At 53.0% G+C, this 26,586-nt stretch overlaps 9 protein-coding genes across 9 annotated transcripts; 8 read left to right on the forward strand and 1 right to left on the reverse strand.

The window, feature by feature from the left end:
- Positions 1–195: 195 nt before the first annotated feature.
- CTRU02_206979 (nucleoporin nup44) lies at positions 196–1,375 on the reverse strand (the record flags this gene model as incomplete). Its single annotated transcript, XM_036729407.1, has 3 exons — positions 196–297; positions 351–997; positions 1,051–1,375. The coding sequence occupies 3 exons, from the start codon at positions 1,373–1,375 to the stop codon at positions 196–198; spliced, it is 1,074 nt and encodes a 357-aa protein (XP_036578914.1).
- Positions 1,376–1,958: 583 nt separating this feature from the next.
- On the forward strand, positions 1,959–2,884 carry CTRU02_206980 (nadh-ubiquinone oxidoreductase 19 kda; the record flags this gene model as incomplete). Its single annotated transcript, XM_036729406.1, has 4 exons — positions 1,959–1,978; positions 2,101–2,328; positions 2,464–2,596; positions 2,732–2,884. The coding sequence occupies 4 exons, from the start codon at positions 1,959–1,961 to the stop codon at positions 2,882–2,884; spliced, it is 534 nt and encodes a 177-aa protein (XP_036578913.1).
- An 8,067-nt stretch (positions 2,885–10,951) lies between these two features.
- Positions 10,952–11,992, forward strand: CTRU02_206981 (scp-like extracellular; the record flags this gene model as incomplete). Its single annotated transcript, XM_036729405.1, has 3 exons — positions 10,952–11,511; positions 11,565–11,869; positions 11,922–11,992. The coding sequence occupies 3 exons, from the start codon at positions 10,952–10,954 to the stop codon at positions 11,990–11,992; spliced, it is 936 nt and encodes a 311-aa protein (XP_036578912.1).
- A 349-nt stretch (positions 11,993–12,341) lies between these two features.
- CTRU02_206982 (uncharacterized protein) lies at positions 12,342–12,671 on the forward strand (the record flags this gene model as incomplete). The annotated part of the gene is made up of 1 exon (XM_036729404.1): positions 12,342–12,671. One exon carries the CDS (start codon positions 12,342–12,344, stop codon positions 12,669–12,671), a length of 330 nt encoding a protein of 109 aa, XP_036578911.1.
- Positions 12,672–13,737: 1,066 nt separating this feature from the next.
- CTRU02_206983 (uncharacterized protein) lies at positions 13,738–17,520 on the forward strand (the record flags this gene model as incomplete). The annotated part of the gene is made up of 1 exon (XM_036729403.1): positions 13,738–17,520. One exon carries the CDS (start codon positions 13,738–13,740, stop codon positions 17,518–17,520), a length of 3,783 nt encoding a protein of 1,260 aa, XP_036578910.1.
- A 371-nt stretch (positions 17,521–17,891) lies between these two features.
- Positions 17,892–18,403, forward strand: CTRU02_206984 (l-fucose mutarotase; the record flags this gene model as incomplete). The annotated part of the gene is made up of 2 exons (XM_036729402.1): positions 17,892–18,042; positions 18,111–18,403. 2 exons carry the CDS (start codon positions 17,892–17,894, stop codon positions 18,401–18,403), a joined length of 444 nt encoding a protein of 147 aa, XP_036578909.1.
- Positions 18,404–19,598: 1,195 nt separating this feature from the next.
- On the forward strand, positions 19,599–20,368 carry CTRU02_206985 (uncharacterized protein; the record flags this gene model as incomplete). Its single annotated transcript, XM_070204814.1, has 3 exons — positions 19,599–19,858; positions 19,976–20,201; positions 20,261–20,368. The coding sequence occupies 3 exons, from the start codon at positions 19,599–19,601 to the stop codon at positions 20,366–20,368; spliced, it is 594 nt and encodes a 197-aa protein (XP_070061347.1).
- Positions 20,369–20,467: 99 nt separating this feature from the next.
- On the forward strand, positions 20,468–20,991 carry CTRU02_206986 (uncharacterized protein; the record flags this gene model as incomplete). The annotated part of the gene is made up of 2 exons (XM_070204815.1): positions 20,468–20,674; positions 20,725–20,991. The coding sequence occupies 2 exons, from the start codon at positions 20,468–20,470 to the stop codon at positions 20,989–20,991; spliced, it is 474 nt and encodes a 157-aa protein (XP_070061348.1).
- Positions 20,992–23,235: 2,244 nt separating this feature from the next.
- CTRU02_206987 (urea active transporter) lies at positions 23,236–25,896 on the forward strand (the record flags this gene model as incomplete). The annotated part of the gene is made up of 7 exons (XM_036729400.2): positions 23,236–23,288; positions 23,538–23,628; positions 23,683–24,092; positions 24,172–24,464; positions 24,518–24,611; positions 24,668–25,528; positions 25,584–25,896. 7 exons carry the CDS (start codon positions 23,236–23,238, stop codon positions 25,894–25,896), a joined length of 2,115 nt encoding a protein of 704 aa, XP_036578907.2.
- Between the last annotated feature and the right edge of the window lie 690 nt (positions 25,897–26,586).

Below are 26,586 nucleotides of genomic sequence, written 5' to 3' on the forward strand. Positions count from 1 at the left end.
CATCGGAATCAGGGTAACAAAACATCACGACTTTTGACCAAGGCTGTCTTGCTGCGTCTTCACGTGCTCTCACATATTTTATGCTGATCGACGACGTTGAGCTATCGTCACGTATCATCCATTCCCGCATGAAAAAGCGTTCCGCCCGCGCCGGTTCTCTATTAAAACATGTCCACTAGTACCCAGTCCTGTCCCTTACCGCGGGTTGCGCTCCTTCTCCCACTGTTCAAAATCTTTAGTGATCGACTCAACCTCCTTCTTGAGGTGCTGGATCTGCTTCTCGTAGTCCTCCAAGACCTGCCACAATAGTCAGCAACAAACACACCCAAACACAACCGTACAAGACTTACCTTCTTGGTCTTGTGCTCCGTCTCCTCACTCAAGCCTTCACCGCTCGCGAAAGCAGGCTTGTTTGCCTCCTTCATCAACTGGTCCGCATAATCTCTCAAGACAATCAGCCTACTCCAGAGCTCCTCCTCCCTAGCCGCCAATGCGGGGTCCTGGACGTTGCGTTCCAGCTCGGCGAGCTTGAGTCGCAAGTCATCTTCGTCGCCGCTCAAAGCGTATCCACGGTTTCGCAGCACCTGTACCCGCGCAGCGAGCGCAAGGCACCTCTCCCTCAACACAACGTGCCTCCGACGGGCGGCCAGGGCGCGTACGCTTGTCTCAAGATCATGTCGGGACAAAATAGCATCGAGACTGGCGTTAATCTGATGCAGGCGAACATTGAGCTCGCCAACAACCTTCTTTTGCGTCTGTAAACGCGCAGCCACGCCGTTAAAACCTGTGCAGAGAACCGGGATGAAGCCGGGTGCGGGCTTCTTCTGCAGCGCCTCCTCCCACTCTTTGGGGTCCTCATGAGGACCGGGCTTGTAGAAGGGGACGGAAGCCTCGTCGACCTTGTTGTAGAAGTAGTGCTTGAAAGCGCAATTGGGGTTCGTGGGGTTCCACTTCTCGAAGATGAGCGCCATTTGCTCCGGGATAGGCTTCTGGTTTTCTACAAAATATGTCAGTGAGATGCCCAACAGGACATAACGGACAAAAGCTCACGAGGGGTTTCTCTGCCGGGTTGCCAAAGGGAACTGGAGAGCTGCGCTTGCGACTGCGACAAGCTGGGCATCTGTTGCTGCTGCTGCTGCTGCTGCTGCTGTTGTTGCTGTTGCTGCTGCTGAGGCTGGGCAAAGGATTGTCCGAAAGTGCTTCCTTGATTTTGCGTCTGGCCGAACAAGCCAAGCCCGCCTTGTTGCTGCTGCGGCTGTTGCTGCTGCTGCTGCTGCGGCTGTGTTGACTGTCCCAATGTGCTACCTCCGAATGCAGAGCCGCCAAAGAGGCCACCCGTCTGCCCAGCGGGCTTTGGTGCACCGAACAAGCTCATGGCGAGATATCAATCGGACAATTGCAAGGCAAGTGTATGAGGAGAATCTGAACTGTGGTCGGTCGCGGAAATTGTACGGGAAAAGGCGAAGATGAATGCGCAAAGTTGGATCGCGGAAGAAAACGATGAGAGCCTCAGTGCATTGTCGCAATGAAAGGAAAGGTTCGCGGGTATCAGAAAAAAACTTGCTTCTGGAAAATACCAGTAAGCAAGATGTCGCAATATCCTTTCAAGTCGTCGCGGTAAAGGGTGTCAGTCGGGCAGGGCTGCAAGATCAAGCAAGCTACCCTTGGAGGTCCCAGCAACAGCAACGCGAAAATAATAAATCGGAGCTGGTACTCGCAGGCTGGAGCTGCAGCCTTCACCGGGCGCCACACTTCGCTCAGACCGAACGCGCCACAATAGGATCCACTCCAGCCTCGTGGTCAACCGAACCAATCAGAGCACTCCTAAATCGACTTCACCTCAATTCGCAGCAACCATTGCTCGGAAAGCTTGCCAGAGGCATTGCGAACCAAAACCCGACCCGACGACTTCCCTCTGCCACCCCGCTGCCGGCAGTTCCATCACCACAACCGCAGTCATGGCTTCCCGACGGCCCCAGTACGTTATTTTCTTATCGAGTCCACTGGCATTCACAGCCAATTGGGCCGTTCCCCCGAACCCTCCCTCCGAAAAAAGAAATCGCGAATGCACGTAGGACAAAGATGCTAACCTTCCCGGAGATTCAACCAGCAGTTCCAGGTCGACACGACCCCCCTCCCCGAGGACATCCCCAAGGTCAAGGAGATCGGTGCTAGCTCTGCGCCCCTGCTGTCCGCTTCCTACTTCATCGGCGCCCGCTGCCGCGACTACAATGACGACTTCATGCAGTGCAAGACCGAGAACCCGGGCCGCGGCGAGTTTGACTGCTTGAAGGAGGGCCGCCGGGTCACGAGATGTGCTTCCAGCGTGTAGGTGATCTCAATAACCGTTTTGGATGGACGCGGTGGTGGCTGGGACCTTCAATTGGGACCAATTTGCGACGAACGACTTGGTGGATGACATATGGCATGGGAAAGACGCTGACGGATGTTATTTTGATACAGGCTGAAGGACATCAACACCCACTGCCTCGAGCAGTTCCGCGCCCACTGGTCTTGCCTCGAGAACCGCAACCACCAGCTCTACCAATGCAGACAGCCTGAGTGGAAGCTCAACAAGTGTGTCTTTGAGAACCTGGTATGTGACGGCATCCTGTTTTCCTTTGGCAGCATTGCGATCCCAACCTTGTGTCTCTTACGGCGAGAAGCGCTGGACATGATACATTTTGTCATTCTTTGCATACAAAGCACAGAGAACTGACAAGCATTATAGAAATTGGAGAAGGCCGTCCCCGACCAGCGCCCCGGCGTCACCCCCGTCGAGCTCCGCCCCCACATGATCTACGCCGACGTCGCCATCAACACCCTCGAGGGCAAGCCGTTCGTCCCCCCATCAAAGGCCGAGGGCGGCAAGCAGGCATCGTAAACGGTTCGTCGTGCTATGCGGGGGACAATCTTTGGGCTTTGTGTTGAAGAGGGAGATGTAGGCTGAAGGACAGGCGATAGAACGCTGTGTACATATGTCATCAATCAGACTTTGGATCAACCAACGGCCTACTTTCTTTATAGTCACTATTTGTTTACCAGCCGCTCTTATGCTTTCCTGGATTTGGTTGGAGGCTCCACCAGACTACTGACAAGGACAGATAGAAACGACGACAACACAAGAGGCAGCATCCAAGACAGTCAAACTGGCAGGCAACAGCAACGCATCCGTCATATCTGCTCGCCTGATGGGGCCCCTTCTCGAGCTGAGAACCTGAGCAGCATCGATAGCATCCGAACTACGACCTGACATCCTTATACTGATCATGGCCATTAAGAACATGTGCCGTGCAACGCCCACACGGGTGCAACAATCTACGGTTTCCGTCCCGCAGAGATACTGATCAGTCCCGCCTCTGCTCGGCGAAGGCCACATCCGCCCCAACCGAATCAGAGCGGAAGTCAACTTGCCCACTTAGGACCGGAAACCGGCACCCAGTTTCTTTTACTTTGTTGCTGTAAAGCATGTACTCTCCCTTTTCTGCGTCTACGTGAGGTCCCCCGGATGGTCATGCTAGACTGTTCCTGCTTAGAAGGCCGAGCAACGGATCCCGCGTGGCTTTTTTCGGCTGTCAAGACAGCATGCTTATACAACCCCATCAGCAGGCGCCCGAGACATGTCAGCGTGAAAAAGGTGTCTTCACTTAGGGCCCCAACGATCCACCGTATGCGCTGTACCCTGTGATCATATTCGTGGCGATGGATGGAGGGCGTTGCGTGAGCGGGATTTAGCCAAATTCTCACTGGAGAGCAGTTGCCAGTCTCTCATTCAGTTGTTGCCACTACTATTCTCAACTTGAACACCAAAACAACTCGCCACTTGGAATGGTTCCTGCGGATGCGGTATTCCTATGGATTTCCAATCTTATGCTTCGGCGGCAGTTTCTGCCGAGGTCGGGAAGCCTCGCCGGCAAACATGCCCGAAAGTATAATCTATCTCAGACGCGGGAAGGGCGGGATATCAGCCACAGGGCCACGCAGCTCAGTCTTTTTTTTAAGGCTTGTTGTGACTTGGGAGCTGGAGCAGGAGGCCATGATATGATGGTGGGTGGGACGTGTCCGATGTGTCAAAGAACGCGAGGAGCTGGGGGAGGGGCGAACACTTCGCACGACGAGGTCTACATCTCACGCTGGCTTATTCGCCATCTCTGTTTCTAGACATCGGGGAGACGGAGTCACGCCGAGGTTCTAGAAACTACCTTCGAGGGACACGGGAGGGTCAGCTGGCTCGACTTTGTCTCTCCAAGCAGTTGCGACGGGATTAGACGACGACGACGACGACGACGCCTCCGGGATGGAAGGGAATCTCAGTCTGGGTTATGCGGACTCGGTCTGGACTCGAAGTCGCTTTGATTTGGAATCCCAGACAATACAGTTAGCCGGACTAGGACATGTTCAACGTCGCACGTTAAGACCCCTTCCGCTTCTACTATCCGTTGGGGAAAATATATCTTTGCCATCAAGATCCGAAATCACGGGCATGTTTTTTTGGGGGAGGGGGAGGACGACAATGACTCGCTTGGCTTGCGAAGACTCTGGAAGATTGCAGGTAGAATGGGCAATGTTGCTGATACTAAGGCGTCGTTTGCACACCGGCGGTTTGGTCTCGGTTGAGGGTCCTTTAAAGGTCTATCCCGGCAGCGGTGTCACTAATTGTCTGAGACCCCCCCTCCTCTCCTCCCGCCACTAAGAAATCAAGGCGTTGAGATCCTGCAGTGTTGGATCCCCCAGATCCTGTTTTCTTGTGGCCCGTTTTAAGCGCACTCCATTGCGTTTGCACGACCAAGAAGAAATCACTGGGGGAGGGGGGAAAAACGCAATGATGGCAAATTTGCGGGCTATAAACAATGTGATCAAATGTGATGCCATCGTGAAACCGCCAATGGCATCGATGTCAATGTCGAAGAGATGAGTGAGGAGGTAGAGTGCGAAAAAGGGTTCATGCACGCGGTTTTTTTTTCTTTTTTTCTGGAGGGCGTCAACGTAGCGGCAACCTTAAAAGGTGCAGGCGCTGAACGACCGGGCCGAGCAAAAAGTGGCCGCGGCCAGACCCAATGGTCAAACAAGATGTTTCGGGGAGTTGCTTAGCTGTTTTGGCTTATTTGACGTCTGTAAACCAACCAGAGCTGGGTCGAGGAAACAGACTCATACGGCCGGGGAGCGGGGGGCTTGAGTTTCGTTTTTCATGGTTCGCTAATCAAAATGGGTGCTCCAGTAAAAGCAGACGTTTGGTCCGATAGATCTTGGTGTGCATGTTCTGAGCACGTCCGTTGCGTTCTTTTGCTTGTCTTGTTCGCTTGCTTGCTTGCTTGCTCTGTTCTGTCCTGTTCTGCCCGGGATTGCCTCGGAGGATTCGTAGCCAATATGCACTCACTCGGGCTTGCGGGGGGGGGCGAAATTTGCTATGCGTTGCGAATCATTCGGACGTGGGCCGGAGATGAGCTGATGATGGTATATACTGATGGCGAGTTCGCAAGTTTACGACCCAAGGAGACCTGGGTTTTGCCGTTTGCCAGTGGAGTCCCAGATGCCAGGCTAAAGGGGAATCCTGCGTTCCCCGGAGTTAGTGTAGCTGGGTGTGATGTGCCGTGTGGCCCGCGGGTCTCCGGCATTGGGAGGACCATGAGAGAGATGCAGGGTAAAAACCCCTCACAAGATTTCGGTGGCTACATTGTAGATTAAGGGTGTTTGGGGGCCTGGAGATAAACAAAAATCTCATTTCGTCCTTGGTCAACACCGTCAGGGTCCTCCCCGTTGGGAACCCCCGTTGTGATATCTTTGGTAGTCAGGGCGTCCATGGCCTGGGGGGCGGATCGAACTGCATCAGCGGGAGACAGCATTTGATTGCTGCCGCCAGGCGCTGAATTGGGACGAAATAGCAGCATGAAGGAAGACCCTGCTTGTCAGGTTAGGATGACTGGGATGGCCGTGTCGGAGATGCGCTTGTTCCTTCGCAATAAGTTTCATAGGATGCATCTAGAATACCAAGATGCCATGAAATGAGATGTTCTATAGCTGAGCGGTGTTAAGTCATGTGCGAAGATGGGACGGCATCTGATCTAGTTCCAATAGACGAGATGATGTAAGTTTCCCGATCCTGGGACCAGGTGTCATTGTCAAATGGCGAGGTTACAGTCCAACTGGTCCAGCGGGACGTATCTGTGCACTTCTCCCACAGGGGACAAACCTCCGGGCGATCGACGCTGTCAGAACTCCACGTCAGTCAGTAGCAACGACGCTTCTAGATGGCCGGTGGCAGCGCGAAAGTCGGATTTTTTCTCGATTGACGGATGGCATCTACTACGTACGTAGATGTCAAGTCATGACGGGCTCGTAAAACCGATTTGACAGACGAGAACAGACAATGAGGTTCTCCACATTAGAAATGCGACTGAATCATGAAAAATACAAAGTATGACTTACTGTATTTCCTACTAAGGTAAATCAATACAGAAGTGGTGCACTGGCCAGCCATCCAACCATGGAGTAGGCTGTCAGTTCTGGAAGACTCCCTAAAAGGCTAACTCTGCTGCATCATTTATCACGTTGCCATCTTGATCATGCAGCGGATCATGGTTTGTTGCCCAGGGTGCAAGACGGGAGATTGGCACAATCGGAGACATCTTGATTTGGCTCTTGTTGATCAAGGGAGGATGTCCCACAAAGGAAGGTTAACTGCCCGGCAAGGCAGCTGCGAAAGCTTCATTCTGCTCATCATCAATGGCCTGCTGGCTTTGCATCATTCGCATCTTCTCACACTCATAAAACACCGGGTTTTGCGACTTCAATGCGCTTGACACTAGATGAAATTGTCCGCATCCGTGGCTTGGCGCGCGTGGGCAAGGACGTCGGAACGCCACTGAGCTCAACTGCTGTGATTGATAGATTTTACTATTCCTTCGGAGCTGCGTAGCGCTTGGTTGATCCGGAGTCTTTGCTTAGCTGGCTACCGCGCCAGGACCACCCCGCTGGTTGCTGGATAGGAGATACAACAATTGAACAGACGTCCATTGATGTTTGCCTACAGGTTGCAGCATTTGGGGGATAGGACCAGTTGCACGTTATCTGTCTGAGTGCCTTAGCTTGGACCGGTATATTGGCATCCTGAGAGTATGAGCCATCGTAGTTCTCATCGCAATTAATTGTTATTTTCTTTACCATCAAGATAGCATTGCTGCATGTTGGTATCCATCTGCTGTGGACACCAGGCACGGCTAATATGATGCAGTGCTTGTACCCCAGAAAACAGCATCATGTTGGAACCGGAGCGGAAAGTTTTGCAGCTTCATCTCGCTCATCGCAGCCCCCGCGCAAGGGTACAAGGTTTGGACGAGCCTCGTCGTCATCGGCCGTTAGACCATGCAGATTTCGTGAGCGATGATACGGTGGTCGCAAGACGAGAACAGTTGATGTGGAGAAGTCAGCAGAGGGGACTACATGAAGGGTAATGAGATCATTTAGTGAGCCACCAGCAGCTGAACGTCGAAGCCAAGTCGATGCGCTGATAAAGTTAAGCCAATTGCTTGGACAAGGGACAGCGCTGACGCACAGTGTAAGTGCAGCGTTGCAGTGATCGACCCGGCAAAAGCGCCATCGCCATCGAGAAAACAATTTTAAGAAGTGGATGGATTCCTGGCACACACACACACATTGTGGATGAGAGGGAAAGCACAGTCCATTGCCTACGCAAGACTGGATGAACGGGTCCCCACCGAAATTAAGGCCGTTTCAGAGAGGTGGGTCTCCCCGGCCCAGGTGCTGTTTGATGGAGACGCCCGGTTGACCCTTGCAGCAATCAAGGAAGGCGAGACCCCACTATCTGCAAGGTACCAGATGAGATCACTCGTTATTGGCCTATGGGGAAAGGGCGCCTGCAAGTCGCCGTAAGGGGATTGGTCAAGAATGCCGGGAACTCATCGGGACGTGGGTGAGGGGGGAAGAAGGGGGGCGTACGCCCAGGAGACGAGACGCCGAGGAAGCGCTACGCTCTACTTGATATTGGGGGGGAGAAAAAAAAAAAAAAAAAAAGACGCCTAGAAATCTGCAAGCCCCCTTTTCCCCCTCCAAACGGATACTCCGCCATTGTAAATACTGGGGGTCCTGAGGATACACGACTGGCTGTTGAGGTGCCGGTATCAGCCAAGGCTGCCGCGCTGTCATCTGAGGAACCAGACGAGGCCGGGTCAGGGGACTCTATCAAGACTGGTGAGGAGATCAGACGTTTGCTCGCGTCTGTTAGAGAGTCGTCAGCGCTCACGACGCTCAGCTGAGTCGTGAACTTTCCTGCAGCTGACCCAGCGACTCCTTGATACTTGCCTGACTCCTGGATACAGCTGGGCAGTGTTAGTGTTGAGGGGTTTACTGCACTTGCACTGACTAAGGTCTGGGTTGACGTGTACAAGGACAGCACCAGAGCAATAACGGATTAATCTCGATAGACTGGCATCTATGGGCGATAGTGCACATATAGAAGAGTGTACGCGGCATGTCAAGCATACCTGCTGTATGCAAAAAGCCTCGTACGGCAAGCTCGGCGGGCCAGATCAGGAAGTTGACCAGGCGATGGGGTATCTTGTAGAGAGCGGGTTTTTGGGGGGCCAAGATGCAGAGATGCAGTGGTGCAGTGCAGCTGCGAGGATCTGCCCCAGCTTGGGCTGATTGCACAAGTTGGTAGGCCAGGCGCGCTTGTAATGCTCTTTTATTTATTTTTGATCTTTGACTTTACACTCGTGGCTGATGTTACTATTAAGGATTCTTGAATCCGTGGGACATTGCTTCTTTTTATGGTAGGGTTTCGCCCAAGCTGCTGTTTTTGATTCCCACGAGGCATGAGGGAAGGAACAGCCACTGTTTCCAGTGCCGCCTTCCAAATTCCTCTAAATTGCAAGCTTCTTTCCATTTTGCCCCCTTTGGTCTTGCCTGTTACCGCTGGAATGACTAAAGAGAGGAAAGACGACTATTTGAGTACTATGCAAGCCAAGTTCACTCTTTCCCTTACATAGTAACAACACAATTTGGGATATGGCCACCCCACAGTTGGCCACTAAAGCAACCCCCAAATCCACCTCCTGCAGTTAGCACCACCACCTATCCGTATTGTACCTGCCTATCCGTACTTGCTGCGTATTTACCTATTCCTGCACAATTTGCATTTTTGGAGGGCAGTTGGACGATCAGATTGTCTGTTCACCCCAGACAAGCCAAACAAGACTAATTATCTTGGTTGCTCTATGCTTGCTTGTCTCGCCTCCAGATCGCCTGCCTTCATCACCGCTACCTCCACTCTTTACCTGCTTGTCCCATGTTTTTCATTACCTTCTTTCACCTTTCCTGCAGGGTTTAGCTTTACTGAACGATCCCGTCGTCCCGTCCGCTTGTTCGTTCGTTATTCACACATATCCACTCCTCCGAGGAAACTCGCCCGCGCGCCACAACCCCGTCCTGGCCTTGGGTCCCTTGGCTACATCCTGGCTATCCAAGGTCCCCTCCCATAGTCCACACGCCACCACAGTCTACTGCACCCACGCAGCGCAATAGCAGCAACACCACCACTAACCCCCCCAAACAACCCAGCGCCGTCACACACACGCCACTACTCCAAGCACTCGCAATAAACTACTTACACACTTTTTCTGGGCCGCTGCCGGCTGCCCTGGTCGCCAGCCCCTGCACCCTGGCCCCCGACTAGACCACCACTGGATTCACGCTCAGACTGTTGCCCAGTCCCTCAAATCCCAGTCGTGCGGGTTTCTTCCTCCTGTTGGCTCCCTTTTAGTAGTCCGGCCTCGCCATCCGCCAACGTCTTGTCTCTCCTTCTGCTTCACCACTCCCGAAGAGACCACTTCTTTGACCCCCTTCACTTCTCCGCCTTCCACTCCTTCGGCCTCGGTCGCCTCATCGTGTCGTGTTTGACACAGTCCATTCCTTTTTAAAACCAGTAGGTCTTCCCCCGGGTCTTGACGTCGGAATCCCCTCTTTCTCCTGCACCTCAACCTTCCAGGATAGAAGGATAGGCTACCGACATTCCTTAACGGCACCTGACTTACGCTCTCTGCTCTTAGCATCGTCACTCCTTCACACCTTCTCATCGAGAGAGTTTTTGTTTTCGGCTTACCACCCAAAATCAAAAACATACGGCTTCCTTCGTCCAACATACATCCAACTAGCAACAACAAGGTCTTTCCTGTTGTTCAACCACACTCTTTAACCATCCTACCACAAGGTCCTTGACGGAACCGTATCAGCAGTGCTGCATCACTCACACATAAGCTGGCTCTGAGAACCACCCCACGGGATCACGTTTGCATCGTCAATCCAATTACTCAAATTTGTACCCGCCGCAACAACTCTTAAAATCACCCGGACAGGATCCTAGGTTGCTAGATTCCGCGAATCTTCCAAGACACTCAAGACAAAATCATCAAGGTTAGTGGCTAGTCTAGCCCCTCTCGATCCCCCCATTGTCTTTTCGTCATTCTTCGCACGCCAATACTATTGTTGGCAAATACCACCTGCGAGACATTTGCATACCACGTAACGCAGTCTCCTCTGAACAATAGTCTTTGTTCGTTTTTCTTGCTGGTCACGTGGCACTCAATCCATTTGATTCGGTCTCCCGAACAATGAGGATGTCGCCGGTGGGGAGTCTGAATCATCAAGGCTTGCCGGTGGCACGCCGTTGTGTCGCAACCGGAAGATCTCACTCAAGCTCAAGAAGATATATCAAGCCACAGATATAATCTGACGTTGACTGAAGATGTTCCCTCTTGCTTCACTTTATCCCGTTCTCCTCTTGCTTCATTATTACCTCACTTGCACATTCATTCATGCGAATACTATCCATTCTTTTGAAACATATACCCCAGTTCTTTACACTTCTATACTTCGCAGGCGAAGCTGACCATCTTTTTAGACATTCCTCGTTGATCAAACCTTTCCAACCGTCAAAATGAGATCTTCCATCGTTCTTGTCGCCTCCGGCGCCGCCCTTGTCATGGGTCGTGCCATCGACCCCCGCGTCCTTGATCCCCGTGCCATGGAGACCATCTGGGATATCGACTATGTCACCGTCACCGTCACTGAGGGTGTACCTGTGGCTACTCCTACCCCGTCCCTCCCCGCCGTCTACGAGGCTCCCGTTAGCAGCCCTCCCGAGCCTGAGCCCTCGGCCCCCGCCCCCATCTACGAGACGGTCACCGTCGACCCCCCCAAGCCCACAGTCGTCGAGCCTTCTATCCCCCCCGTGGTCGTCCCTGAGCCCGAGACCACGCCTACCCCGACTCCCACTCCCACTCCCACTCCTACGCCCACTCCTGAGCCGGTCCCCGTCGCCCCCACTACCCAGGCTGCTGCCCCGAGCGTTCCTGCCACCGACGACCTCCAGACTGCCTGCATCAACTCTCACAACATTCACCGTTCCAACCACTCTGCCCCTGCTTTGACCTGGGACAGTGAGATTGCCGGCTACGCTGCCATTACTGCCAAGACATGCGTCTTCGAGCACGACATGTAAGATGCCCTCCAGCTCCATCACACGGTAACAAATAACTAACAAATAGTAGGACCACTGGAGGTGGCGGTTACGGCCAGAACCTCGCCATGTGGGGTGCCACTGGCTCTGAGACCCTCGGTGCCGCCAAGGCTGCGCAGAAGGCTATCACTGAGCAGTGGTACAACGGCGAGCTCAACCTTTACACCGGCTACGGCCAGGACAGCCCTGACATGACCAACTTCCTTAAGTGGGGTCACTTCTCCCAGATGGTCTGGGTTGATACCGCCACTGTTGGTTGCGCCGTTCAGTACTGCGCTGCCGGTACCCTCAGCTCCATTGGTAGCTGGTACACTGTCTGCAACTACAAGAAGCAGGGTATGTATCTTGGCGCACTTGTTCTCCAGGTCTTCTTGCTAACACGACCTAGGTAACGTCATCGGCAGCTTCGCCAAGAATGTCCTGCCTCCCCAGGGCGCTGCCACCGTCAGCGGCAACTAAGCGGCGCGCGACTGAGAACCTCTTTGGACTCGCCCAAAATGCACTTGCACCCTTCACATTGCCCGCTTGAAGCAGATCTGGTATTTTGTTTGCGACGCGACCACTGGGTACGGGTGCAGATGGACTCGATCGAATGAGCGAGGCGTTTCTTCACTTCTACAGCTGTACTTTATCAGGGGATCGCTTAACCTTTTTTTCCGATCTCCTTCGTCCCCTCTGATGGGACCCTTTGAATCATGCGCTTTGGTCGCCAACGAATGGCATGAGTTAACTTTCTCTTCACAAATCTCCATGCGGCACTTGCGTGATGGATAGCTCGCGTTTTGGCCTTGCCGCGCCGGCTGAGAACATGATTCGAGGATACTGGAAATTGATGATGATGCATTTACGGATCTGGCGCGGAACAAGAAAATCTTATGGGAAACTGGAACAATCCCAACATGGAATATTGCTCTCTTTTTTTTCGATTCATCGCCCGGCCATTGATAGTTGGAGTGGTCATCACTTGATGACTGACTCATCTGTCAGGTCGTGGTACTTCGTTTATGGAAACTTTTGGTTCTTTGTACCTATCGTTTTCGACTTGAGCTTCGGTTTAGGGAGGTTAGGTTGGTCTATTAGATCCATCTTTTTTGTGGTTTTGCAAACCAATATCGGGTTCGAATTCGCTCGTGATTGAGGTCGCTCTTGAGTGATACTTTGTACTCTTGCTTGCCGTGTGTAATGTTGTTCTGGTCCCGAGCAGGATGAGTAATGATCGTTCACCCATCGGCTTTGCGGACTTGGCTGCTTTCTCTCGTATATGTAGATCGTCGTGAGTTGAGGCTCCGTGATATGGAGTTTGATATGAGGGCGCGGGTGCAGCGTTGTCTTAGCTCGGCTAAAGTTGTTGAAGCGAAATGAGGAAACTGATGTTTTCGTTTTTTGAGAGACCTGCCTACTTATGAGTTGCCTTGTCTCCTTTATGAACTTGGCTCCCCCCCCTGAGCCAAAAAACCGTTCTGCGCACCGCCACTCGATGGCGCGTGTTGGGGTGTCTGCTGTATATTGGCGGCTCCTTCATTGTGAAACGTGAGGCGGCTCATGTTGAGGCTGTGGTTCGGACGACTGGGTGGAGTGTGTGTGTCACTTACCGACGGCTCTTCCTGGAATATCTGACTTAACAAGAGACGAAAAAGATCGGACGAAGATAGGGGGGAGATGCGGTAGGGGATGAGAAGATGAAGGTTAGCCCGTCATCGCCCGCTTCAATCATCGCGGTTGGTCCGGTATGCAGCGCATGTGCCTTGGTTTTTTTTTTTTTTTTTTTTCCCCTTTTTGGGCGGCGTGGAAACGCCGGTGACTGGTTAGAATGCGCATCACTGTTTTATAGAATTTGGCCTCAGATACGAGACGAATACGGTATTTTGCAACGGTCTGTTGGCTTCTCACCCGATCGATCGTGTCTATTTGGGTGAGCTGCGATGGCACTCTGAGTCAGCCCGTGCCTCACTCGCACATGGCTGAATAGAGTCACAATTCAGGAAAGCTCGTGTTCTCCGCCCAACCTCGGCTTGGCCTCAATGACAATAGTGCATTTACTGTATTGTTCTTGGAAGACGAAGACAGGAATGTTGACTCACATTTTTTTTGGTCTCAAAAGGTGTATATAAGTTTACACGATTTTCAGCGTTTAGCCAAATAATCATCTACTACACACACAATCGCTTCATCGGCTTCACCAGTTTTAATTCATATCAATAAACATGGGGCGAGCCAGCGCTACAGAAATCGCAGAATCCCTGCGGCAAACCTCCAGCGCGGGTAATCGCATCTCGGCCATCATCTCCCTCGGCAAAGCACTCCGGCGCAAAAACTACTTCCACCCGTTATGGGCGGCCGTTGGCGGAGCCGCGGGCCTCGCTGCCCTCATGGCCGAGTTCAGCGTGTACGACGTACAAATGCTCTGCAAGAAGCTGGGACGCACTTCGTCGACGATAAATGTGAGGGCCGAGAGACGGGCGGCGCTCGGGGAGCTTGTGAGGCTTCTCTTTGAGCAGCCGCAGGACAACAGGCCGTTAAGGAAATTCTATCAGGACATCGTGCCCGCGTGTGAGCTGGAGGTGGTGAGAGAGTGGGAGGAGAAGGGAGTCGAGTGGACTCCTTTCCAGCAAAAGGCGGTAGCGCTTGGGCACCGTGGACGATACGAGGAGAAGTTTCTCGCCGAGATATTCACGCCCGACGCGGTTGATACCAAGTTCAAGAATGAGAGGAAGCTTTTTGGCGGGAACCTGCTGTTATGCGAAAAGGTTCTGGAAAAGCTCCTGGCGATAGAGGGGGACGTGGTGATACCGAACGACTTCTTCGACGAGTTTGCCATGCCGTTGCTGAAGCGTCTCGCCAAGAAACGGGCTGATATCGAGACCCGTGTGAAGTTCCTGGACTACGTGATTCGGTCCATCCAGAAATTCCCCGATCAGCTGGTCAGCCAGCTGCACGTCGGCCAAGGCGGACTGATCCAGTACACTATACACCGGTGGAACGAGGCGCCGGCGGAAAGCAAGGAACAGCTGAAGGATTACTTGGTGGTGCTGCTTGAGCTATACCCCGCAGAAAAACGAAGGCTCGATCTGGCGGATTTGCATCGACTAATCAGCATAATCAAGAGCCCGGAGGCGAGATACGAGCTCCTTCGGCTGGTATTCCGACACATCAAGACTTACGGCATCGACATCGACGATGGATCGGACCAGGGCCTGGCTCGACTGCGAAGCCTACCCGTGGAGGGCGACTTGTGGCCTGCGAAGCTGTTCTTTTCCATCGACGTCGAGAACGCAAGACGCTTGTTTGAGAGACTTGCCGAGGCCCATCCTAGTGGCGACTTCATTGCTTCCGTCACTGGTTCCTACGAGAGGACAGTGCTGAAGCAGACCCGAATCCCAAGTGGAAGTCGCCATGCAGATCCCGAGATTATCAGGTCTCTCCTCGCCAAGAAATCCCAAGTTGCGTTTGGCGAGGCGGCATGGCGCGACAGAGCTCGCGAGTTGGTGAAGGAGAGGAGGAAGAAGGCGCTGCAAGCACGCGAAGCAATAGACCGCGCCTTCTGGGCCAAGTCAGCACTGCGTCTATGCGTCGCTGCGGGTGACCTGGAGTCACTGGGGAGCGCGGTCATCTGGGCGCGCCGCTTTATCAAGGATTCGCTAGCCTCGAGAGAGCTGTTCGGCGCCGACATCCTAGAGACCGCGGAACTCCAGGCCCTCCTGTGCGCCGTCCCGGAGCGTGACACACCGGCGGCGGCAGCTGCTACAGCTTCGTCGGTAGAGACAGACGTCGGCCTCGCGAACATGATTCTCGTCAACCTCGTTGAGACCGCGACCATGGCCGTTCAAGAACCGTCGTTCGACAGTTCGTCATGGCGTAGTCTGCTTCAACTCCCCCAGGCCATAGCAGACCTCCGACTTAAAAAGAGCACCACCGAATTTTTCCACGAGATGACAAAGTTGGAGGATCGTGACGAGCAACTCACAGAGATTGCAAGGGTTCTATGGAAGCCCACGATGGACGCCCTTATCGAGGTGGAAGCGCTCTTATACACACCCGCGTCCAAGGCACTTGTGGCAGCCTCGTACGGGGCAGTTTCGGGGATTTACGTGCTCGACAAGCTCCTGGGCGTGAGCTCTGCGATGGTAGCGGAACTCGCCCGTTTTGTCTTAGAAAGGATGAAGGCTCGCCTCGGGCCCGACAGACTACGAGTACAGATGGGCAGCGTCGTCCATATCGTCCTCCGCGTTGCCCGTAGCGACCAGCCGTCCCTGGCCATCCCGTTCATCCGCGACCTGACTCTCTACGGGGACGATAACAGCTCGTGGCACAGGCAGCTTGTCAACGTCGGGTTCCTTTCTTCCTTACCTGCCAAAGCGGCCCGGGAGTTCCTGGAGGGCATGGCCAGCGCCTTCAGAGACAAGATGCGGGAGCAGAATGCGCGGCCCTTGGCGGTGGACGGCAAGCCGCAGCCGTCGGTGATCAAGGTTACGACGATCAAGATGATGGCACAGGTGTTGGAAAACAACCCCTTCATCAGCGTGAACTTGTCTTGCGACATCCTCGTTTCACTGCTGTCGGAGGCAAGACACATCGATGCCAGAATCACCATCGTCAGCAGCCTGATTAGCACGATGGAGGTCCCGAACTGCCCGCCGGAGCTGCGTGCTCGCGTTCTTGACGCGCTAGAGACCTACATCGTGCCCGCTACCGCGCAGCTCAGTGAGCGACGACCTCTTACGGAGGAGGACTGGGCTACGGGGCTACCTGATGTCGGCGAGGAGACACCGCTTTTGGATTTGCTGCTTAAGCAATCACACAACGCGAAGCTCAACCCGGACGACAAGCCGAGGATTGCAAAGCTCATTAGCCACGCACTGGAACAGTCTGCCGTGAACAACAGCCGCTGGATAGACCTCTTCCTCAAGAAGAACAACTTCACAACAGGCACCGGTGAACCCTTACCCAGATGGCCAGTGAGCCCCAGCGTACTTGAACGGTTTGCCACAGGTTGGATAAGTTACATGCCGGCCTCGCTCTTTGAGATGCTGCGCGACATCGTGCTCTTCAACCTCGACCCGCCGCCAGAGATTGCAAGCGCCACAAAAGCGATTAAGAAGAATCACGATTTAGTCGCCTCCAACGCAGGCAAGCACTGGCTGCGGCAATTCGACCAGCCTGGAGCAGCGGCATTCGGGCTCGGCCTCCAGTTCGCCGCGCTCCAGCTACAGCGTCCCAAAGAAGAGGTTGTCCCGAAACAACTGGGAGAAGGGGAGGGGGTGACCGTCCGCATGATGCAGGATCTGGTGCGCGAGGCCGCGGCACGGCTCATCTCCAAGGGCGACTTCGAGACGCTTGATGACTTGATCAACCGGTTGCGCCAGAACAGGTTCCACGGGCGCGGGGAGTGGGAGAGCTGGCGGGACAACTGCGTCCCCCTGACGCGGGACATAATCGCCATGGTCGAGGACGTCCGCTTGCGGAAGGAGAAAAAGAAGAAGAAGACCGAAGGCGCCGATGCGGCGGGACGTCCGCTTGACCTGCCCAACAAGTTCCAGCTGAGCCTTGCCGTGCTTCCTATCCCTTGCTCTTCGCCCAAGCAGCCGGCGTCGGCCGAGGATATCGATGCCCTCGTATCGGAGTTGTCGGCTCACATTGACCGGCTGGCTACCCGCCGCTTACCTTACCACGGCGACTTCACGCGTCTGAAGGACGAGGTCATGAGAACGCCTAAGAAGGAAGATTTCACGCGGGTCGCTCTACGCTTGGGTCGTTTGAACGATGTCATGACTGCCGAGGAGCCGTCGTTGGCGGATTACCTGCGTCTTGAGCTCGTTGGAGATTTGCTAATCAAGGCTGATCATCCGGCGGACAAGACGGTCGTGGCAGATGTGCAGGATATGGTACGCGACTGGATGGAATGTCAAGACGAGACTTTGAGGGGGATGGGAGTGACTTTCGAGGACAGGTTGAGGTGGTACAAGAAGCCTTGGGCTGTGTTGGGTTGAATGCGACGAGGGCGAAGGAATGTTTGGTTTCCATTCCCGGGGCTTGGCAGATCAACGCGGCTCGAGTCTGCTGGCTATTGGGAGTATTCGTATACACACAAGTTTCCGCAATAGAACATGTCATTCCATATGAAAGCTTCAGGTCTGCTGCATTCATTTTCTTGCAGAGTCTCCACGCGGCAGTTGAGCCATTATCAGATCTGGTGTCTGGGGAGTTTTGGTTCCACTTTTTGCGAAACGGGTCGTGGGGACATCTTAGACCGTCAAAAGTCAAAGTGAGAGAAAAAAAGACACTTAGGCCTCCTTCAGCTTGTCTCTCATATTTTCTTCTTTTACCTCGATAGAACACGCATCACACAAAACATCAAAAAATGGTCTTGAAGGGAATCTCACCAGTCATCTCGCCCGACCTCCTCAAGGTCCTGGCCGAGATGGGTCACGGAGACGAGATTCTGCTCGCCGACGCCCACTTCCCCTCTCACTCCATCTGCCCGCCTCACATCCCCGTCCTGAGAGCTGACGGTGAGTTCAACTGCAAGAGAAGCATCGCCGTTAAATCATGAAAAAACTGACAGGTCGTACGAGATTAGGCATTACCGTGTCGAGGCTGCTGGCGGGCATCTCGCCGCTCCTCGAGCTGGACAACTACGGCGTCGTGCCTGTCCTCATGATGGAGGTCGTCAAGGGCGACACGGCCGACGCGAGTGTGGAGGGCGACTTCAGGAAGGCGCTCAAGTACGACGGCCAGATTGAGATGCTGGAGCGGTTTGCGTTCTATGAGAGGTCGAAGAAGGCGTTTGCCATTGTGGCGACGGGCGAGACCAGGAAGTACGGTAACATTATTTTGAAGAAGGGCGTCACTCCTGTTTTTGAAGAAAAATAAGATAATTCAATTTTTTGGAAGCTGTTTGATCTGATATGAGGCCGCATTTTTGGTTTACATTCTTGGAACTGGGCGGCGAATCTTGCAGTGTGGCATTAGAGCCTGTTCGTGCATTGTATTCGCGTGTAGATGCCCATGTGACAACTTGGCCACGCCTTCATGACTATACTTGTCAACTGGGTGACATATTAGAGGATATAACGCTTGGTTGGTGGCCTTCATGATTCTTGCCGTGGCCACTTTTAACATTTTATGTAGACTTTTCTCTCCCAAGACCAATTGGCATCAAAATAAGGAAATGAAAACCGCTTATAAGCCGGCAGGGGAACACAAGACAAACCAAAGTTTCGCATGGCGAAGAAGTAATAGTGCAGGGAGGTATGCAGATTGTCTGCGGCTGCAGAGGCTGAGTGATCAATGATTCGATTTCATGACTGGATGCTCCAAAGTCCCATAACCGCAACAGTCGGACGACGCATTACCCACAGCGTGTGCTTATGAGGCACAGGTTTCCTGCCGTTGGAACCTTTTCAATCCACGCAAACTACTGATTGGTGTCTCACATGCATACAGACATGAGTCGGAGTCGGCCGTATTCTAGGCCGTTTACCATGTACATTACCAGACAGTGGGTTCGGACCCCCAAAAAGCTGCCAGGCGTGCCCTTGACGTGTTTTTTTTCTTTCCCCCCCAAAAAAACCCCAGCAGCGGCTGAACGATAATTTGCCCACGGGGGAAAAGATAATTCTGGTTGTCTGCTTCATTTCCGCTCCTGTGGAGGAGCGAGGAAATGACGGGCGCCGAGTGGTGTGCAGGATCCGGTTTGTGGCGCTGTTGTCGGGCCGTGGTTCGCGGGGGCCGGGGCGATAATCCCCCCGACTTTTAAGGGTGCGCGTCGCCCCGCGGTGGGCTTGCCGGTCCCCCTCATACCGGTCGGCGCTAATGCCGCCCGGTTGATTATGGATCAGTTCCATTGCAAATCGAGATCGCGCTAGGCAGTGATATTTTAGTGCTTCTTCATGCTGTGCCGACCAGTCTCCCGCGAGTTTTGCCATGCATTTCGTTCCGACGTGCTTTTTTTTGAAGACGCTGATCATCGTAGCTCATCACCCAGCGGACACCGTCGGCGGCTTCTTATTCGTTCTTGACGTGTTTCTGAGTCAAACTCTTCGAGCTGACATACATCTGGATATCGATGATCGATATGGGCCGTGACGAATCTACGCCATTTGGCCACTTGCACGGCTCCTGGAAAGGCAGCGGCCAGGGGCTGTCGAGCAAGCCGCAGGTCCCCAGGTTGAGGATGGAAGACACAGAGTGGGATCCGACATGGATATGCGAACGGAACACCAAGGTGTTTGAAAACCTTCCGGAAAGGAATCTGGCCAGGCACCACGGCGGATGGGGTAGCCTCGCAGAAGAAGGGGCCCTGGCAGATGCAGCGCAAGATTCGAGGTAGGTGTTCCCTATTTGAGGGGGTTCATGAAGCAACCCATCTTTCATTCAACGTTATGTGAGTGGTGTTGGTGGGCATGGACTGGACCATCGTAATCAAGCTGACGTGTGTCCTAGGAGCCCAAGTACCGACGAGAATGGCGACGAGGCGGCCTCCGCGACACATTTCCCCCACCCCGCCACGTCTATCCCACCACCGTCCATCGACTTTGATTTCCGGGTTTCTATTCGTTTTGATGATGAGCTCGTGAGAGCCGCCGCTGTTGGTAGCTCGAATCCTGTAGAGTTGACCAGGGCTATCGGGGGCTCATGGTCCGGCTCGTTTGGCTCAGGGGTTGTTGTCGTACGTTCACAATTCAAAATTGATGAGTCAGACATGGCCCTTCTAATCAAACACCGTAGGCCGGTGGGTATTATCTGGACAAGGCGGTCCCTAATACAGGAGGAACGCAAAGGATGAATGGAGCCTTCAGGCTCCAGAGAGGTGATGATGACAGCGCGGTTCAGTAAGATGATGTCCTTGAAATGCACTTCCATCTGGGAACATAAGTCGACAGGGATGGATGACTTTTGGAGAGAAAGCTAACTATACGTCAACACAGATGCGAGATGAGGGTCAGAGGGTCATGGACCGGACCGTCAGATACTTTGGACACATTGGTGCCATCCGAGAACAAAATCAAGGCGGGCCCGAGACGGTACTCTTACCGTATGTTCATCAGCATGACAGCAACAGAAGAAAAGTTGGCTGAGACTGTAAATGCGGCGCTCTGGGTCGGAAGCGGCATATGGTATCAGAATGAACTTGTTATTGAGTAAGTTGTATCTCCTCACATGAAGCAAGATTAGTATTAATGGAAGTGTAGTGCATATCGGGTTGTGTAAAGGACATGGCCAATAGGAAACCCGCAGTAGGGCAGAAGGAAGCCCTATGCAAGCTGGAGTTGACTCAGCTATCAGGGCTCAGAATCATGATTACTGCTAAGGGTAGCGACGGAAAGCCTTTCATTTGTTCAATTTCGACCGCTGACCTCCTAGAGATGTCCGGTTTTGTACAGAGCTCATGCCCGCGCAGGGAACTTGAAATGCAAAGCCTGACGAGTGCTTCATCATTCAAGAGTTTGACACCTTGAACATTTAAGAACACGCTTACAGGCTATTGTCTATCTATAGCAACTCCAGGAGAATGGGACCCCATATATGTATTCACCCGAGTCGCATATACATGCCCCCTCCCTTGTACGAGTGGCTTCTGCCCTATCGGGGCCAACCTTTTTCTGAGTGACCCGGTGGGCTGGGAACGAGTTGGCCGCCGGCGCGATCTCAAATGCAATAGTGTCGTATCATATGCGTTCTTTGAGCGTTTAATCTCCTAAAGTGCCTCTATCGGGGCATACGATCAGTGCTTGCGCCCGCAAGATCGGGATAATATGGACCCTGGCATGTGCAGCGCGGACCGGCGGCACGGCCGCGGCCACATAGAATCCAAGCCATTGCATCTGTATAGATTGGATTGTCAAGTCGTGTAGTTGTAGAAACTTGAAAGATGTACCGTGGTTGGTGGAACAATGACAGTTGGAATAAATGATGCTAGGAGATTTTTCTTCATCTCAATCAGTAGCATGCTAATCCGGAGACGCGATATCGAGTACCTGTCAACAAGATATGAGTAAAATAATCTACACCTCCGTTATTTGTCAGTGTAAGTCTGGTCATATTCATTTCTCATGAATACGCCTGCCAGAGATATCAATCTGACAAGCCACCAAGGAGGCGGCCATGCCTATAAAGCCATCTGGCTTGGCGTGGCGAGCTAAAAACTCCAGCGTGGGATGCCAGAGATACAGGTGCTTGCTACTATGAGAATATGTATGAGTAAGCTTCTAGCTACGAGCCCTGTCGCCGTAGCGCAGACGCAGACTAGGCGAATGTGTAGGCGAATGTGGGACGGCTGCTGGGCTTTTCGTAGGCACCTCCAAGACAATCGAGATGTGTGTTGGGCCAAGCAACCCCACGGCGGGGCCATGCTCGCCTTAGTATTCTTGGAAAAGTCTTTGCAAAAGCTTGTATAGACTCCTACCGAAGAGGTATCGGTTTTGCTTCCAGGTAGAATAGATGTTACTGCTCTTGTCATTGCAGCTCGCGATGGGAGGGGCCACAATGGACCATCGCCTTCAATCATCATAGTACTCTTTCTGTATGAAGTGAACCAACGCTTATTTTCTTTTAATGTCTAGCAACTCAGACGTGAAACTGTATTTCTGAGCAGGTTCATGTCGATAAGCCATCCTCCAGGGTTAACCAAAGATGGCCAAGTGTGTGGTGGGTGGGAGAAAGTCTGCATGTGCTAAGCTCTTTTGGCCCCTGCGGAGATGCCATTTGAGCATGGCCCGTGCACTTACCGGGGACCCCCCCTTTCTCCACGCCATCCACACGCATCGCGACTTCTTATCTTTCTCCCTGTCAGCCTCTGTTGATAACATAGCGCGATTTGCAACGTCGATTTGAACTCTGATGCAATCAACCGCTCCCGCTGCCCAATCGACTGACTCAATTACCAGACGATAGGGAGGAAGAGGCTGACTTCCTTATCAGTCGATTTCTTGGCCGCCGGCCGCTTTCCACCCCCTTGCGCCCGCTGGCTCACAATTAACTCTTCTCTCCTTCGGCACTGAATGTGATACTGAATATGTACGAACCGGTTGCTTGGCCCTTGGTTGAAGATCGTCAGATGGTGTTGTGAGATTCACTTGTGTATCGAAGACTGGGATAGATTGTTCTGATTCATCCCATACGTTAGTCCCAGCCGGGACTAAGCTTTCAGCGTAGGTACTCTATTATAGCACATTAACGTACCAGCTGGATGCTCCTGTTCCCTTGAATAATCTGAAGGAAAAGCTTCTGATTGTTACTACTGGTTCGGAACTAACCACTCGTATCACATGGAAGAATTCATCCGTCAAGGAACCAGGAACCGTAGTAGCAGCGTAGACAGGCATTGGCCAGCATCTGCATCCATTTCCTCCACAAACAGCCCTTTCCCTTCAGTATCGTTCCAGTAAGATGAAAATCCGTATCGGGATCCTTTGCCACATATACTGCTTAAACAAGCATGTGTCTAGGGTCCCATTGGCTGCAGATTCTCAATGTCACACCTGTGCTGCCTGCCCATTGGCTCGAGACATGCAGAGAAGCAACACCATTTCTATGACTGATTGAATTTTGGCCTTATCTTCCCTCTGCATGCCGTAGTCTTCGGCACCGCGTTTCTGGCACGTTGTGTCTAACACTGAGTTTCCATCCCAAGATCTTGACGGGGACTAGTGTAACCATGGTTGCCGTTCAGCCCCCCAAGACCCCGTGCATAGGTCTCACATATGATGCGATTCAGCAATACCCTGGGCTGGGCCATTGCCTCTGTGGGGGACTCGTGTGTGTCTCTGTCTCTCCTGGCACATGGGGGAAGCAAGGGTAGATGCATTAGTTTAAGCCCCGATAACCGAAGGACCATGTTCTGATATTGATACTGCCGCCGGCCCTTGCTGTCAGTCTGGTCTGGGCCACTTGGCGGACGGATACATATACGTCTCTATGCCCAGACTTCAAAGCTGTTGGCATCCACTGACCAAGAGTTCGTACGCTTGCGAGCATCATACGACCATCGAACAAAGTGCATTAGAAATCGCCCAAAGATGGTGACAGCAGCACTTAGCGCCGGTGTCGGCTACGGCATCGTCCTCGGCTTAGGTCTTCTCTTCGCCATTGGAATGGTTCGTCTCTTCAGAAGTGCCGTTGACATCTCGTTCACGTGCTAATTAGTACAGATCGCCACGACATACGTTCTCAAGCGATACAACAGGGAGCTGCAGACTTCTGAAATGTTCACGACAGCCGGCAGAACAGTCAAATCTGGTCTTGTCGGTTCCGCAGTCGTCTCGTCATGGACATGGGCCGCGACCCTCCTCCAGTCTTCCGGCGTGTGTTATAGGTACGGCGTCTCGGGGCCGTTCTGGTACGCCTCCGGAGCAACGGTTCAGATTCTGCTCTTCGCGACGCTCGCCATCCAGCTCAAGCGCAGAGCGCCCAACGCCCACACGTTTCTGGAAGTCATCAAGGCGAGATACGGCACTGTCACCCACATCGTTTTTATCATCTTCGGCCTGATGACGAACATTCTCGTCACCCTCATGTTGATTGTGGGAGGTGCTGCAACTGTTAACGCGTTGACCGGCATGTAAGTGGTTCCCCACCAAGCAAAACTGTCGGCTTTTGAGTGATCCATCTTTTGTGAAATGAAAACTAACATCTCTTAGGCACACCGTTGCTGCCATCTATCTCCTGCCTGTTGGCGTCGTCGCTTACACCCTCGTTGGAGGACTCAAAGCGACGTTCCTGACCGACTGGGTTCACACTTTCATCCTGCTGATCATCATCATTCTCTTCTCTTTGACTGCGTATGCCAGCTCCGATGTGCTGGGAAGCCCCTCCAAGGTCTATGACCTTCTTGTCGAGGCAGCTACCAGAAATCCCGTCGCGGGTAACGCTCATGGATCGTATTTGACCATGAAGTCTCAGGGTGGCGTCGAGTTCTTCGTCATCAACATCGGTAAATAACCACTGTATGACCTTGGCCAGAAAATAACATGCTGACCTGACCAGTGGGTAACTTTGGCACCGTCTTCCTTGACAACGGATACTACAACAAAGCCATCGCCGCTTCGCCTGTTCACGCCCTGCCAGGTTACATTCTGGGGTATGAAGTCTCTTTGCACCGCAGTTGTTTTGACGCTGACGTTTTTTTTCGAATAGTGGTCTCTCCTGGTTCGCAATCCCTTGGCTGACGGCCACGACCATGGGTCTCTCTGCCCTCGCTCTCGAGTCGAACCCCCGATTCCCCACATTCCCCGAGCGCATGACCGAAGCTGAGGTCTCGGCCGGCCTCGCGCTTCCGTATGCCGCCGTTGCACTCCTCGGCAAGGGCGGTGCTGTTGCGACCCTTCTCATGATCTTCATGGCCGTCACCTCTGCCAGCTCCGCCGAGCTTATCGCCGTGTCCTCCATTTTCACCTACGATATCTACCGCACCTACTTCAAGCCCGATGCCAGCGGCAAGCGTCTCATTTACATGTCACACGTGTGCGTCGTCATTTACGCGCTGATCATCAGCTCCGTTTCCGTTGGACTGTTCTACAATGGCATCTCCATGGGATACCTCTACGTCCTCATGGGCGTCCTCATCTCCGCTGCTGTGCTGCCGGCTACTCTGACACTGGTATGGAAGGGCCAGAACAAGTGGGCGGCGACACTCTCGCCTATTTTTGGAACCATCTTTGCCATCATCGGATGGCTCGTGACGGCCAAGAAGACGTGCGGTGTTCTGGATGTTACCTGCACGGGCTCCAACAACCCCATGCTTGCTGGCAACGTCATCGCTCTGCTATCTCCCATTGTCCTCATTCCCATCTTCACCCTGCTCTTCGGCATGGACAAGTACGACTGGAAGTCGATGATGGCGATCCGCAGAGGCGACGACCACGACCTTGCCAACGATGCAGGCCTGGATCTCGAGGAGGTACAAGGCGGTCATCAAGAGACACAGGCCGAGTTTGAGCGCGAACAAGCCATGCTCTCCCGTGCCTTCAAGATTTCTGTTTCCATGACGGCTTTCATGTAAGTTGCCCCAACGGGTTTCCGTAGTCTGTGCGGACGCTAACATCACTCCTAGGACCATCGCTATGCTCGTGCTGTGGCCAATGCCCATGTACGGCTCAGGCTACGTCTTCAGTAAGCCCTTCTTCACGGGTTGGGTTGCCGTCGGAATCCTCTGGATCTTCTGCTCTTTCTTCGCGGTCGGATTGTTCCCCATCTTCGAAGGCCGCGCCACTCTTATTCACACCGTCAAGTCGATGCTATCAGGCAAGAAGCCGACGCGGCACACCATCACTCAGGGCGAGGCAGCCAGCGAAAAGCCTACTCCCCGGGCGGTCACTCCCGAGAAAAAGGATGGCGGTCCTAACGAAACCATTTCTTCGAGTTGATTGCGACAAGAACAAGAACAAGAACAAGTAATTTAATGATTTGACATTGTGGGATGCGGAATACCCTCGTTTGATTTTGAGTTCGTTCAGGAAATGATACCAGGCGTGTGAAGATCGGGGGTTAGCTAGCGAGGTGGCATTTAGGCTCACCTTGCGAGTTCGGATGTCGGGATTTCAGCCCAAATAGTTACAAGAAAAAATAAAAAAATAAAAGAAAAGAAAAGATAAAAAAAGTTAATTAATCGACGCGCCGCTCTCCTTGGTCGTAGTTGAAACCTCAACCCTGGAAAAATCCGGTCTTGGAGCTCGGTAAACGCGCGAGTCACGCCGAGATTTGCGCGAAAGCTGCGCCGGAACATGCCAACCGATCAATGGAAGAGCGCATGCATGAATCAGAGCGGAAGTCAAGCTCAAAGCTTGATGTTTTGAATGCGACGTCTTGTGTCGAGAAATGAGGAGATAATTAACGTCCTTCTGGCTGTGGGTATGATTTCATCATCATGTTCAAATACACGCACCACCAAAATTCTTTTGGGTGCCGCGCATACCAAATAAATTCACAAAAAAAAGGCGGATACAGCCTCTGAACAGCCACTAACGTTATTTGCCTAGCTCACACTAGAGTGCTTATCTAATATATACCCCTCATTCGGCGATAAGCATGTGGTGGGGCAGCTCAGCTCAGGTACC

Source organism: Colletotrichum truncatum (assembly GCF_014235925.2).
Source record: "Colletotrichum truncatum strain CMES1059 chromosome Unknown Contig_0004, whole genome shotgun sequence".
In the NCBI taxonomy this organism is placed as follows: domain Eukaryota; kingdom Fungi; phylum Ascomycota; class Sordariomycetes; order Glomerellales; family Glomerellaceae; genus Colletotrichum; species Colletotrichum truncatum.